Here is a 15,700-nt window from a genome sequence, read left to right as displayed (position 1 = left end):
TTGGTGCCCCCCCCCCCCACACACACACACTCACACACTTTACAGGGACCGGATGTTCCACTCTTTTGCATGAAATATAAAGTGGGAGGAAAGTGGCAGCAAAAATATGAAGACTTTTTGTTCTTGTTGCTTTTTTTTTGTGCTTGTCAGATGACTTTCGGCGGAAAATCAGACCTTAAAAGTATGAAGACACTTTTTTGTTTTTTAAATATCTGTGAGAGGGAGCGGAGCGACCGAACGGGGGGAGGGTGTGTAGGGGGGTATCCCTCTCCCACACGAGGAAGATTTTGCATTTTCAGACCTGAAATTCAGCGATCTGGTGCACACTTCTGGTGAAAAGTTTATTTTCTTTTCTTAGAAGAAAAATAAGAAAATGAAATATTCACAATATATTATTGAAAGACTAAATCGTGGTATTTCAGCTCTTGCTCCGCCTGTGCGACATCACTGTGAAGGCCTACTAAATAATGGGGCCTATTACCGGCGTAGACAGGATTTGACCTATAGGAGGAGCGGTTATGACTGTGAGGGAGCGAAGCAAACGGGGGGGGGGGGGGGTATAAATCTTTTTGTATTGAACATTTTGACATTTTACAGTCCAAAAACTGCCGTTTGTAGCTATATTTTCGCTTTGGAAATTAAGGGGGGCACACCGGGTGCAACTGCTGTCAACCACTGGCAGCATCATCAGGAGAATGGCCGCTATTTGATAGCGATTAAATGCGAGCGAGCTTGAAAATTTTGGCATTCTACAGTCTAAAAACTGCCGTTTGTCGCTATACTTTTTCGCTTTGGAAATTATGGGGGCCGCGCCGGGCGCAACTGCTGTCAATCACTGGCAGCAACATCAGGAGAATGGCATAGCGGTCAAATGCGAGCGAGCGGAGCGAGCGAGCTTGAAAGTTTTGACATTTTACAGTCCAAAGATTGCCGTTTGTGGCTGTATTTTTTCGCTTTGGAAATTAAGGGGGACACACCGGGCAAAACAGCCGGCAATTACTGGCAGCAACATCAGGAGAATAGAATAACGAATAAATGCGAGCGAGCGAAGCGAGTGAGCTTGAAAATTTTGATATTTTACAGTCCCAAAAACTGTCCTTTGTGGCTGTATTTTTTCGCTTGGGAAATAAAGGGGGCGCACCGGGCGAAAACTGCTGGCAATTACTGGCAGCAACATCAGGAGAATGGCATAATGATTAAATGCGAGCGAGCGAAGCGAGAGAGCTTCAAAATTTTCACATTTTACAGTAAAAAAACTACTGTTCGTAGTTATATTTTTCGCTTTGGAAATTAAGGGGGACCACACCGGGCGCAACTGCTGTCAATCACTGGCAGCAACATCAGGAGAATGGCATAGCGATTAAATGCGAGCGAGCTTGAAAATTCTGACATTTTAGAGTCTAAAAACTGCCGTTTGTAGCTATACTTTTTCGCTTTGAAAATTAAGGGGAGCCGCACCGGGCGCATCTGCTGGCAATCACTGGCAGCAATATCAGGAGAATGGCATAGCGGTTAAATGCGAGCGAGCGGAGCGAGCGACCTTGAAAATTTTGACATTTTACAGTCCAAAGACTGCCGTTTGTGGCTGTATTATTTCACTTTGGAAATAAAGGGGAGCGCACCGGGGGAAAACTGCTGGCAATTACTGGCAGCAACATCAGGAGAATGGCATAATGATTAAATGCGAGCGAGCGAAGCGAGCGAGCTTCAAAATTTTCACATTTTACAGTCCCAAAACTACCGTTCGTAGCTATATTTTTCGCTTTGGAAATTAAGGGGGGTGCACCGGGCGCAACTGCTGTCAATCACTGGCAGCAACTGGCGCCTCTGCATATGAGGGTGCTTTTGTTAAGTGAAAGATCTGCTGCACACTCTTTGATGAATTAGGGATATATACGTCAATGTCAAAAGTGTACAAAGTTTATTGAAAGGGATCCTGTATAGCGGAGCTTTTGCATGCTTATGATTGCAATACAACGATCTGGTGCATAGTTCTGGGGATATTTGGACAATTTCCATTAAGAAAGTTCGAGATTTGTCCTCATCTCGGGAATTGCTTGGGGGATAAATGATTTGTCTGCCTAAACACTTCCAAAGGGGCGGGGCAAATGCTCTTTGCCCCCCCCCCCCCCCCGAGATAGATTTGACGCCCCTGATCTTCCCTGGGAATGCCCATAGACGTGTCCTGACTGAGTAATCAGTCACTGTCGTTTCTCAGGAATGATTCAGGAAATGGAGGGGGTTCAATTATGACGATATAGTTTTTGTTATTGTTTGTTTGTTTGTTTGTTTGTTTGTTTGTTTGTTTTCATACATATTTTGCAGATGGTCCCCAGTTACTCGCGTCATAGCATGTTTACATGTAGGCCTATACTATTTGACGTTGTCAACGTCTGAGCCATACCTTACAGTGACTGTATGTCGATGTTACCTTCTTCGCGAGCGAGCGAAGCGAGCGAGCGCTTGAGAAAATTATATATACATTTTCCTACAAGATAGAACACTGTTCAGCTATGTTACCTGTCTGAAGGCCGGCGTACAAACGTCATGCAATAATTATGTCAAAATTGTTACAATCACATTTCTGCTTCCTCCATTTATTCCTCAAAATTCAGGGGGGGATGATTGTACAGGCCATCCCCCCCTCCTCCATTTCAGGGGGGGATATATCCCCCCCCCCATCCCCCCCGGGATTTACGCCCATGCGTTGTACTCATGTGTTCAAGATGCACTACATCAGTAAATGGGCCTAATCTTTGTAGAAGTAATCCCTGTTGAATGCAGCTTTTCACAGGAATATTCTGGGATGAGAGTGAAACCATGTATTTTGGCACACCAATCACAACAAACTTCTGACTATTTATCGAAATTATCATATCTCCCCGGCAAGCATGCCTGCGTTGATTATACTTCCCAAAAATTGCACCTTCTGTTTTGATGAAACCCGCAGACGAACCTGCACACAAAGGGCCTATACTTTAACTAGAGAAGCGCTCTTGTTGAGAGCGCAGACGTCCGCCAAACAGCTCATTTTCACCACTGATCTTGTTCTTCCCTAGAGATCAGTGATTTCCATCCATACGTATGCATGCTGAAAATCGCCCGATTTCCCAATTAAAAAACATTTTGTTACGTCGTCAACTTCCAGGTGTGATGCGCAGCGCCTTGCCCTTGCAAAAGCTGAAAGTTGGAAGTTCATGGCATCAATCACCCCATTTATGCGAGTACCAAAACAACATTATTATCATACAAAATATGATAACATACACAAACATAATATGTACAGAAACGTTACAGGCACCGCCTGTGAGCACTAAAACACGAACTCATAGATGATACAATTATCATTCTATAGGGCTACCAACTAAATCATCTTCAATTATCATATTTACACACACAAAAAAGAAAATCATTGGACTGTATTTATGATAATGTTTTGATATAGCCCTAGGCTCTAACTTATCGAAATCATTTATCCTAAAACAGTTTAATGTATATGCCTACGATATAATTCCTGATTTATTCTGTGTTATGTTTTGTTGGAAAAAAAGGAATGAAAATGAATGAATTGAATTGAATTGAATTGAAATGAATTGAATTGTATAATGTTGAACAATTTCTTTGCAGAATTTCGCTATCTTCACTAGTTAATGTCTCTCTGGTGATAGGCCTACTGTCATTAAAAAGTAAATCTATTTATGTACGTTTCGGTGTTTCCAGAAATATTTTTTAAGCGCTTGTTTGCGAGGATTATGAAAAAGTGGACATCGAATGAATAATGAAATTCATTACCAAACTGGCCGAGAGAGCAATTTTCACGAATGCTTTCACTTCTTGGGATGTTTGAGTACCGTCACCACAGGTAACTTTTTATTAAAAAAAAAGAAAGAAAAAAAAAAAAACCCTTCGCTAGGGCAAGTACGCGCAGCTTGAATTCCAAAGTTCATTGACTCCTTACCTGCCAAAATATCGAAAATCCTTGAAGATACCATAAAAATTCCCGGATCACTACTAAAAATTGAATCATTTGTTTCTTGTGTCATTCTCAACTTTTTCTGTAAGTTTCAAATCCGTTCACGCAACTTTTGAGTTGTTTTGCACACAGACAACAAATAATCACTCAATCCACATTTCTCTTTGGGTTTGGGTTCCCTTTAAATTTTAAGTTCGTGAAACACACCCTCCCCCCCCCCCCCCCCCCCCCCCCGGGGTCAGGTTCCTAGGCATAGGAAGTTGACGTCTGGTTCTATGGTGTGGTTGTGTATTATGTTTATACAAGTACTACTCGTTGCTTCGCCGGTGGGTCGAATTCCAGTGTTACAGTACAGTGTAGTAGTCGGTGTGTTATAGTGTTATTATTGACATTGTTGACATACAAGCTGAAATCCACACGAACATCTCATCATGAGCGATCTTATTGGAATTGGACCTTCCCAGTTCGTCCACATACTTGATGTTGTAAGTGTATGCCTATGCCATTATCAGCTTTATACCTCAAGTCACACAAATAACGAAGAAAATGACGCCACGAGTCTTTCGATTGACATGTTTGCGTTGTTGACGAATTGGCTGTGCAAATTCTACATTGTAGTCCTACGCCTAGGCATCTGTGTTGGGTCTGTAGCTCTGGCTCTGCGACCAATTCAGTCACTGTTCTCCTTCCTAATTGGAGTCCTATCCAGGGGCGGATCCAGGAATTATGTAAGGGGGGGGGGGGGGGGCGCAAACGGTATTTCTGGCGCTACTTCCGAATTTCATTTCATTTTTCTTTTTATTTCTTTTGTCTTAACAAGAAATAAGGAGGGGGCGCGCGCCCGGTGCTCCCCCCTCTGACTGGATTCGTCGCTGCTACTCACTACGTCAGTATCTGACTAAAAAAGGTCTATTGACCGATTCTGTGACGCGCTATGTGTATTTTTGGCATGAGCAGCGCCATTTCGCGGTGTCTCCACCAACCCCCCCCCCTCCCCCACCCCCTTCCACGCACGGAATGAAAAACTGATACATGGTTGTTTTAGCCAATGGCATGCCAATGCCGGGCGTGTCGTACTGAGTGCGCGAATGCTTGCTTAGTGCCTTAGTTAGTGCGCGAACCTTTGTTACAAGTGCGCGATAAACATATATATACTCTTCACTTTCAACTCTAATAACTTTTTAAAAGATAATGCTACTGCTTTGAGAGTTAGCATTAATCATGGACAGAATGTGTTAATATACACTGTAGAACGCTCAATTTGAGCTTAATCTGATAATCCCTTTGTTGTTGTTGCTCTAGTACTTTCTGTCTTTGTCCTATTCATTGCACAGCTACAATGTAGCATGGCTTGCTAAAGATTACCAGTAAGCTCTTGAATAGACCCTATATTTCAGAGCTTCTTTTCTCAGTTCACACTTTTCCTGACAGTGTGCTTTCTTTCCAATATTTACATGTAGATAGGCTTGGAGAGTCCATTTGTATTGAGTTATGTACTGTACATCATTTTAAAGCTTAGAGTCTGCTCTGCCCTTAACTAAAACGCCATGTCTGGTGACTTTTTGTTGGTTTTGTGATGCAGGATAACACGCAAAGGACACTTCAGGTTATCTCAGTTTACAGAAAAGAGTTTTATTACATGCCTCTTCTCCCCATAAATATGGCATAATGTCATAATCTTCTGATCTTTATACTTCGGCTGTAAATAATGTGTGTGTATTGCCTGACTATTGCTTGGGGCATATACTGTCAATGCACAATTGCTACTCACTCATCACTCTAAGGTTAAGTGGACTAGAGCATGTTCGGCTGAAATAAGTCAAGGCTGATGAATTGTCATAGCTCTGAATCTGTTCTGGTATTGTTGAATGCTGCACAAGTGCTGTTCTGTGTTCTCCATAAGATTTTGAAATGGTATGGCAGCTTCTTATTACTCTGAATGATGGAGAATCCATTTACTAAATGCAGGAGTTTCACTGTCTTTTTTTATTTTCTTTTTACAGCTAACTATGAAATGAAAACAAAAACAAGAAAACAGTGCATTTTAATACTGTATAGTATTACTGATTTATAAATACAAACTGTACAAATGTATGTAGAAGTTAATGGGAAGATATCTGTATTTCCATTAATGATAGTGTTTGTCTGTCTGTGATCCTGAGATACAACAAAGTAGACTTTACAAATGTTCTAGAACTATTGATGAGATAATTGATTATATACGATTAAAATAGATGATAAGGTGTGTGTATAAGGAGAAGACTTGTGATAACTGTTCAGATGCTACCAATGCCATTGCAAGTTGTAGACCTGTATCAAGCATTGTACTGAGATATTTTACAAAATGTGAATATAATTGGAAAGCATGGCGAAGCAAGAAAGTAACACACATTGAACGATCGTATGAAATAATACATGTTTGTACAACAAGTAGTTACAGTGTGTGTGGCAGCGCAAGAGCCACTTTTTTTTTTCTGTGGTATTTTTCTTGTTGCTATGTAACAATAATTATTTTCTTCTGACTGTGTGTACTTGAAGGTTGAGTCATACCCTCTTTTGTGTTTGTCCTTGTTCTACAGACCACCAACATCACTCACCTGGTAATGGGCCCGAAGCGGCTGATGCTTCAGACACACCAGAAGAAGATAGTGGGCCCCTTACCCTGCATTGTGGTTCCCCCTGGCTCATACTGTGTCATTGCAGATCCCATCAAGTAAAGCCTCTCATAGCATGTCAATATACTCATATTTCATCACAGATAACAAGTTGTACATTGTTTACTTTTTGAAATGCTGATCAATGAGATAGCATAATAGAATCACTGCTAAATTTCCAGACTAATATCCCTTTCACAAATTTATGTATCACTCATTGTAATTATCTGCATGAGAGTGATGTGGGCAATGCAATAATATTTTCCTGTAAGAATTGCGTTTACAAACTCTGAAGTGTATGTGTGTGTTTTATGAACACTGTTGTGAAAAAGCCTGGAAAAGATCCATGGATAATATGCCATGGTTACTGCACTCGCCCCTCTGATAAATGGTGCATTGGGAGGGAGGGGGTGTCCTTTTGACCACACCTTGTAAATGACCATATTTTGTTATTTTGGAATTGCATTCACACTCCATTATCAAAAGTCCTATTCATTTTATGCAGATGATTGCAGTGTCAAAATGGTGCATTACTCTGGCCCCAGTCTGCTTTTATGACAAATAATGTGGGCATGATCTGCATTATTGAGTTTACTGTATGAAAGGGTATCAGGAAATATTTTTGTTTTGTCTTTTGCAGTAAAAAACAACAACAATTTTTAATGTGTATTTTATAGATTTTCAATGGTTACTAAATATGGGGTAACTATATAGATCTCTGATGACATATCACAGGCTATTATGATATAAAAGAGCAGCTTTTGGCAGCTTGTTAATGTTAATAATAAATTCTACTACAAAAAAAAAAGGCAAAAAAACCCCTCAAAACAAAACAGAAAGAGGTTTCCTTCATTAGCAAAATTTACTCTCAATACAACATACAGTGAGCAGTACATGTACCCAAGTAGTGTTTGTAGATGTATGTGTACAACTATGATGTAAGCACAGTGTATGTGTATGAGGTTATTAAGCTAACACTGATTTGTTTCTATTTAAAAAAAAAAGAAAAAAAAAACGTCAGTAATTTAATGTGACATACAAGTGTAGGCATATTAAAGACCTGGTTTCATCTCATAAATGGGAAGTAAAAATGAACTTTAATAAATGAAAAAACAATTGTCAGTCATCCATATTGTGTATTAATTTACTTTTCCTCTGACAATGGTTTTGCTGGTTTTTATAATCATATCATTGTGTAGTTTACATCTGCCTGTTTTGCACATATACAATGAAAGTGACTACACAACTACTGTCAAGAGAGAGAGAGAGAGAGAGAGAGATAACTAATAGAAACAAATGCTTGGTATATCCTGTGTTCATGGTCACAACACATCTCTGGTGAGTGGTGGCTATTTCCTTCCTGTTACCAGAATCATTCATTGGTGGGATTTCTGAGACAGCTACTGAATAGATTGTAGATCCTTAAAGTTAGAGCAGATCCAGGCTGATAATCTACAACTTACGAGCGACTGGTGATCAGTTTTTGTGCTGAATTATTGAAATTCTGATAAGTATAGCACATCACTGATGACCAGTCGCTCGTAAGTTGTTCGTAACTTTACGAACGGCTTTACAGGTATGAAGCAGGGCCCTGGTCTGTCAACTGATGTTTCAAATTTTTAGATGGTTTCATAAAACTAATTAAGGCAAAATTTCGTTTGTACACAACCAAAGAAAACTATTTACATTGCATGAGCTTTCGCCTACAGTCTGTAGGCTTCATCAGACTGGCGTTGACTCCAATGTTTCATGAAACATTGTAAAACATGCTATTTCTTTTCACCTGTCCCTGCTACATACATTCCAGTGCACTTGGAATCCAGTGTTCATTGGTTTTTGTTATTCTTAAAAAGTTATTGTTATTCTTAAAAAGGGACTGGAGGATGGGAGACTACCAGCTTGTTTTGGGAAACTTGGCCTGATTAAAATGATTTTCATTTGCTGCCCACCAGGGCACATTCGAAAGTACAACTACTGCAGGACTGGTAGAATTCTTTCCCTTGACTTTATTTATTCTTGGTTACTATTGCAAAGTGTGCATTGTTTTCCCTGTAGATGTGCACTATACATATTTATCTGTATATTATGTACTATATTTCTCAATTTGTATTCCTTTTTTTTTAATTGCTCAATAACATGAATTGACAAATGCTTTTATTTGTATGATTATGTATTACTTTTTGTTGATGGAAATGAATTGAATCTAAATCTACATTGTAAGGTTCATGTCAGTACAATAAAAAGAAAAAAAATAATTGCACATTGGCAAATATGTGTACTGAAGCGCGTGCTCATCATTAATGTTCAGCTCTCATTGGGATTCTTTGGCTGTGTGTGTACTAATGTATAAAGCTGTACACAATTTGTTTCAGGGATTCCCAGACATATCAGAGTTGGGCCAAATCAATCTTTGCAAAACATAGTTTCACCACACTCTGTTTCCCTAAGCCTCATATTATGGACTTTCACCAGTACATAATACATGTACCATTATGTACCATCAGTTTTGATATTTTTGTGAATCCGTTCAGTGTATAACGATAAACCTGAATGTTTGTTCCCCCCAGAAAATACAAGGAAGGAGAAGTTTGTGAGCTCAGGTATGGCCACAAGGAGATCCGATTCCACCAGGTGAGACTTTATCATGTGAGGTTTTATCATATCAGGTGAGATTTTATCATGCCTCAGAAGCAATGTATTTTTTAATGTTTTGTTTGTTTGCGTATGTGTGTGTGTGTGTGTCTGCATGTTGATCTTCTGATAAAGCAAAGAAGGTGGGATTCTTCTTGGTGATACCCAACATGTATGTACAGTAGATCATTTTCCACATAATGATGCATACACGTGGGTGTTGACAAAGGACTATGCAACTTGTGTAGAGCGGCAGTTATCGTTAAATGATTCATTCAGTAGAATGCCAGAACTAAACAAAATAAGGTGTGCTGAAAGTCAATATGTGTCTGTGTGCGACTATTGATTTGATTGAAATGAAAATAATTTTGAACTTTCAACTTTTAACTTTGACTATGAAAGTGATGGTGGTATGGCTGATGGATAAAAGTCATAAAAAGCTATTCACAGATCTATGTTACTTGAGTCATACTTCAGGTGAAATCAGTCATATGATGTGTATGTGTTTGTATTCTTCCTTTCTATTTTTATGCCTCCGCCACGAAGTGGTGCTGGAGGCATTATGTTTTCGGGTTGTCTGTCCGTCCGTACGTACGTCTGTACGTACGTCCGTACGTCCGTCCGCTTTCGTTTACGCGATAACTTCAGTAATATTTACTGGAATTTTACCAAACTTGGTCCAAGTATGAAGTATGATAAGGCAATTATTTGATTAGATTTTGGGTGAAATCGGCTAAAGGTCAAAGGTCAAAGGTCAAAGGTCAAGGTCAAATCATGAAATTGTATCCGTTTACGCGATAACTCAAGACTGGATGGAGCAAATTTCACCAAACTTTGTTGGAGGATGATGTATGATGAGACAATTACTTGATTAGTTTTTCAGTGAAATCGGACAGAGGTCAAAGGTCAAAGATCAAGGTCAAATCCTAAAATTTATCTGTTTACGTGATAACTCAAAACTGGATGAAGCAGCTTTCACCAAACTTGGTCCGAGGATGATGTATGATGGGACAATTAGTTGAGTAGATTTTAGTGACATTGGCAAGAGGTCAAAGGTCAAAAGGTCAAGGTCAAATGCTACAAATGTTGCAATTTCCCCCATATCTATGCAATGCCCAAAGGTATTTTCTTGAAACTTGGTGTGGACATGTACTACTGCGCAAAGATTCTCCAGAGAGAGTTTCATGTCATAAGGTCAAAGGTCAAAAGGTCAAAGGTTAGGTGAAAATGTTGCAATATCACTTTTCTTGCAAATGGTTCAATGTATCTTCGTGGAATTTGGTACATATGCATGTACTGTCTGGCAGGGATTATCTAGGGAATTTAGGGGTCATGGGTCAATAGTCAGGGGTCAAAGGTCAAGGTCAACTCCTCAAAATTTTACTATTTCCCTCATATACTAGTATATGCAATGCTTGTATTATTAGTTTCAAAACTTAATACATGCATTACCTAATGGAGATTCTCTGGGAAATTTCCAGCCAGAAGGTCAAAGGTTAAGGGTCAAAGACAAGGTTTCAATGCCCCCCCCCCCAAAAAAAAAAAAAAAAAAAAAAAAACACACACACACACACACAAAAAAAATCTATTTTGTACCATCATCACACTCTTTCTTCATACCTTGGAAATTACTCAATGCATAAACTTCCCCAAAATTCCCCAAATATGTGTACCTGCACTCTTAGAAAATTATAGCAAACCCAGTTCAAGACATTTCTGACAAACATGTCTTTTCAATATTTTGCCAGTTATGTGAAACTGTCATGGATCACACATAGCCTATTGGGAGAATCATGCATTATGGCGGAGGCATCAGTCGCCATAGCGACATTTCTAGTTTACTGCTCTATGTATTTTGGTCTATCTTTTCTATTTCTAGGAGCCGTTTCCCCTGTACCCTGGGGAAACCTTGGAAGGAGCTCCACTTTTCATGGCCTCGGAAAATGGTATGATGATTTTGTTATGTAAAGGCGCTTCCATTTTCTCTTTACCCTCTACCTGTACCAAGCCCTGTACTCCAGAGGAAATTTGTAGGACTACAATGTATATGAGTTTCTAATGACAAGTGGATTATTTCTTAAAGAATAATACCGAGATTTACCTGTGAATTAAATGTTTTCAATAGCTTAACAAGAAATTGAGATAGCTAATTAATAGATAATCATAATGATATAATGATCAATTACTTTCACCATTATTATTCATATGTTTAGCATTGATAATGATTATAAAGATACTACTACTACTACTACAACTACTACTAATGATAAAAGGGCTGATAATGTTAATAAATAGAATAACACTATATTTGGAGCTATTAACACCAAGGAGGGTATCAAAAATAATGTTAATCTTGATATGTATCCCTGTCACTGTTCACCAGTCATCTTCAGTGGAATAATAAGCATCTATTAAAACCATATCTGTTTAGTATGTTGTAGAAAAAAAGGGGGAAGATGTTACATTCTTCTTTCTTCGTCTTCTTCCTCCTTTTCTTTACCTGAAAGCCTAAAAACAGCATGAGCATCTTTTTGATGTATTGTTGCGCATAGAAGTGTACATTATTATTATTATTATTATCATTATTATTATTATTGATATTATTATTATCATTATTATCATTATTATTGTTATTATTATTATTATTATTATTATTATTATTATTATTATTATCATTATTATCATTATTATTAATATCATTATCATCATCATCATCATTATCATTATTAATGAAAATTATGAAAGTAGTGTTATCATTAAAAGTACCACATACACTACATGTACAACTTCCACCAACATTATTGCTGCAGCTGATCCTCGAGATAGTCTATGATCAAATAGATGCTGTGTAATAGAGTTGTTTATGGACCCACTGCTGTCGGACTGACTCAGTGATGAGTCGCTCTTATGTCACCTCACCCCAGATAGTGAATGATTAACTCCATTCTGTGAGTTGGGGAGATTAACTTTGGATTAATACATGTATTATAAAGGAGACCTCCAGTGGATATTTGTGACCCTGCATCACAAAACCAACAAAAATGGATTGGAAAAACATGGATTCTCAGCAAAGAGCAGATTCTTAAAGAACAGGACTTAAAGTTTTAAAATGATGTATTTTACTCAATTCAAATGGACTCTCCTAACCTATGTAAATGTTGGAAAGAAAGCACACTTTCTGGAAAACTGTGTACTGAGAAAAGCTGTGAAGTATAGGTTCTATTCAAGCACTTACATGTAATCTTACTGAGCGGTGCTCTGTGCAGTGAATGGGACAAAAAAAAAAAAAAGGATGTAAAACTGCATAGCAAAAATGAAGGAAGCATTACCCTTTTAAATCGTATAAGATTTGAAAGTGAAGAGTGTGTAAAGGGTTTTTTAAAAAAAGTGAAAAGGAACCTAATCACACTATTCTACAAGAAAGAGATATACAAAAACTGCTGAAAACCTAATTTTCTGTTCAATTTATGATCCCAAACTTTAGAATAATATAAACGAAGAATTGCTCTTTTAAAAGATATTTCAAAAAAAAAACTTAAGATTGACTAGGATGACTCATCTCACCTATTTTGAGTCCTCTCACAAAACCAGTGCGTGCAACTTTTTGTTGGTTTTGTGAGCGTGGTCACATTTAGACTTTTTGCATTTGAACATATAAATTGGTTAGACTGAGTACAGAGTGTTAGAATTTTTTATGATTGGATGAGGAATAAGAATGTTTTCAAAATTCTGAAATCAAAATGAACAATGGTGATGACATAGCAGTTTCATGTAAGGATGCATGATTGTCTGTTCAAGGAAGCAGAACAAGAGATGAAAGCATGCATAAATTCTAAATAGGTGAACTGGTTGCGCAAGTGGTGTCGTAATGGATTAAATCGCTACATTTGTGGAATATGTAAGCCTCCTATGCCATCCTTGTTCGGTGTATCGTGTTTTGGGTTTTTCAGAGTAAAACTGTATTAGTTTACCTCCCCAAAGGCCACAATGTATTCCACAAATCTATACATGTCACTATCAATTAATGTACTGCATGATGTAAATTATTTAAAATGTCTGCGATGCCCCTTTAAGGGTAATGACTCATGGATTTGTGCTTTGACTGCTGTGTGTTATCATACCTGTAGAGTCCTCTCTTTTTTGTGCATGAAAATCTTCTCTTTTTTTTCCAATAGTGAAATAATTGATATATCCTGTTTCACTATGATGGACATCCTGGGGAATGCTGTCTAGCATAGTGGCTCTGAAGGAGAAATTAAAGGCCTGCTACATGGCACCATCTATTGTGTCCTGGGTACATTTAGTTATCAAAGAGCAGCATTTGATGTAGTTTTGTATATATTGGTGCATACGACTATATCATTAATTCAATGTAAATGAAATAAATGAGTGAATATCATATGCAAAGAAAAAAAACAAACAAACTTAGTCTAATCAGTAGATATTTCATTGGCTGTATTGAAGGGGTCAAACTTATGTCAAAGTAATTAGACTGCCAATCTTACCCGTACATCTCTTCATATTTGTGATGTATTCATTCTATCTCTCTTCCAGTGATAGTTGATGGACATAGTACATACTGTGTATGAATTATTCTATTCTGACACTTCTCCACCCCCACCCCATATTCTATTACCACATTGTTTATGATCTTATTCCATTATACTTTCTTTCCCCATCCTTCTGTGTGCTGCCTATTGGACTTATCAGGGGAGTTTGGTAAGAGGCAGTATCTCAAAGGTGAGTGACCTCTTCTTATCTTGAGTAGTCTGACTTTCAGCCGCTCCCCCCCCCCAAAAAAAAAAACAAAACAAAAACAAAAACAAAACAAAAACCCAACAACAACTACAACAAAACAAAACAAAATCAAACAACATGCAGTAATGACAGGGGGTTCTTTATCATAGTAATTCATATGTCTGCTGTGTTTCTTTTGCACAACAGTATGATGAGACTGGAGTGAAGACTAGGCTCTCTTTCCCTGCCTTGAAGTTGACTGCTGTGTGTTGTCAATCTCAATGTTTCCATGTCAACTGTCTGGAAAAAAAGGATGTACTAGATGACCTAAGATACAGGAAGTGAATGCAACAAACACTACGCTTGAAATAGACATGCACTCATGCAAACTGCCATAATTTCCGACAATTTTTTTGATGGCAACATTGAATAACAAGAAATGAGGGATGCTGCCAATTATTTTGTGTTCATGCTTTACAACTTTAACTGTTACATTCCTGTGTACCAACTAGAATTGAATTTGACCAGATGAATCACAGTTGCAGAGTGTGTTTTTTGTTTTGTTTTGTTTTGTTTTAATTCTGGTAAGAATAAGACTAAGTTACGAGCCATACTTTATAATACTTAATATACTTCAGAAGTCCAGAATTTGATAACAGTGAATCATGCCCAAGTTACCTCAAAATGGATGGAATATACTATTCATTTTGTACCAATCTTTTTTCTTTCTTTCCTTGTTTAGTATGCTGACCATTCTAGAATGTGGCAATACCTGTAGAATATAAAGAACCCAGGTATTGAGCAAACCTCAAAACAGTGGTTAGACGAAATATTGTTGTATTTGTAACTTGAAAAGTGTAATGTAATATGTCATATGGTTTGCAGCCAGCTGTCTTGAAAATATAATGTCATATGTATTTGTGTAATAATAGTGGGTTTTTTTTTGTGTGTTTTTTTTGAAGTTCATATCAGTGCACTGCATAATTCTGTGTTGGAACCTCCTACATATTACAGGCAGTTTCACATCATGGAAGATGACGTTGTATCAACAAAGCAGTGGAAGAATGTATATTCCCAATGTTAGACTAGCCCTGCAGTCCGAATATCAGTTTAAAGTGTATACTACTTCTTGAAACACTCCTATTTTATCTTCTTTCAACCAGCAATGAGACCATTGCCTGTTGTGAAAGCGAACCAGGCTGTTCGTCTGAAGGCGGTCATGGACCACACATCGCCTGACGGAGTGAACAGGATCGCTGGGGACATGTGGCAGTACAATGGACCACTAACTTACAAACCATGTCCAGAGGCGGTAAGTTTTGGAACATTACATTTGCCATTTCTTAGCTCAACCTAGCCAAAGGCTCAAATGTTTGGCGTCTGTTGTGCGTTGCACGTTAACTTGTTGCATTTTCACCTTCTTGAAAATCCTGAGACATGTTTTCACCAAACTTAGCAGGTATTATCCCAAAGGGGATAGGATCTCAATTTGTTCAAATGGGCACCATGCCCCCATTCCGGATTGTCACTATACTTGACAGTGTAGAAAGTATGTTTGTACAAATGGACACAATTCCCCACTTGGGGGCCCCATGGGCACAATGCCCCATGGGGAAGGGGAAGGCAAAGCCCTCAAGTTAATAAGGAATCTTACTGAGTCTTCTTCTTTAGAATCAGAAGTGATATGTTCAGTACATTATGTAAC

General features: G+C 38.2%; 1 protein-coding gene across 1 annotated transcript in view; it reads left to right on the top strand.

The window, feature by feature from the left end:
• The first annotated feature begins 4,356 nt into the window (after positions 1-4,356).
• Positions 4,357-15,700, top strand: part of LOC140241660 (major vault protein-like) — a 47,861-nt gene continuing 36,517 nt past the window's right edge. The window contains exons 1-5 of the mRNA XM_072321403.1: positions 4,357-4,458; positions 6,553-6,686; positions 9,195-9,258; positions 11,138-11,204; positions 15,159-15,307. Coding sequence (XP_072177504.1) covers positions 4,405-4,458; positions 6,553-6,686; positions 9,195-9,258; positions 11,138-11,204; positions 15,159-15,307 — 468 coding nt within the window. The 5' untranslated portion in view covers positions 4,357-4,404. The remainder of the gene's footprint in view (positions 4,459-6,552; positions 6,687-9,194; positions 9,259-11,137; positions 11,205-15,158; positions 15,308-15,700) is intronic.

This window comes from Diadema setosum, chromosome 18 (genome assembly GCF_964275005.1).
Source record: "Diadema setosum chromosome 18, eeDiaSeto1, whole genome shotgun sequence".
In the NCBI taxonomy this organism is placed as follows: domain Eukaryota; kingdom Metazoa; phylum Echinodermata; class Echinoidea; order Diadematoida; family Diadematidae; genus Diadema; species Diadema setosum.
Note: the sequence above shows the minus strand (reverse complement) of the source record. Positions and strands in the feature narration are given on the sequence as shown.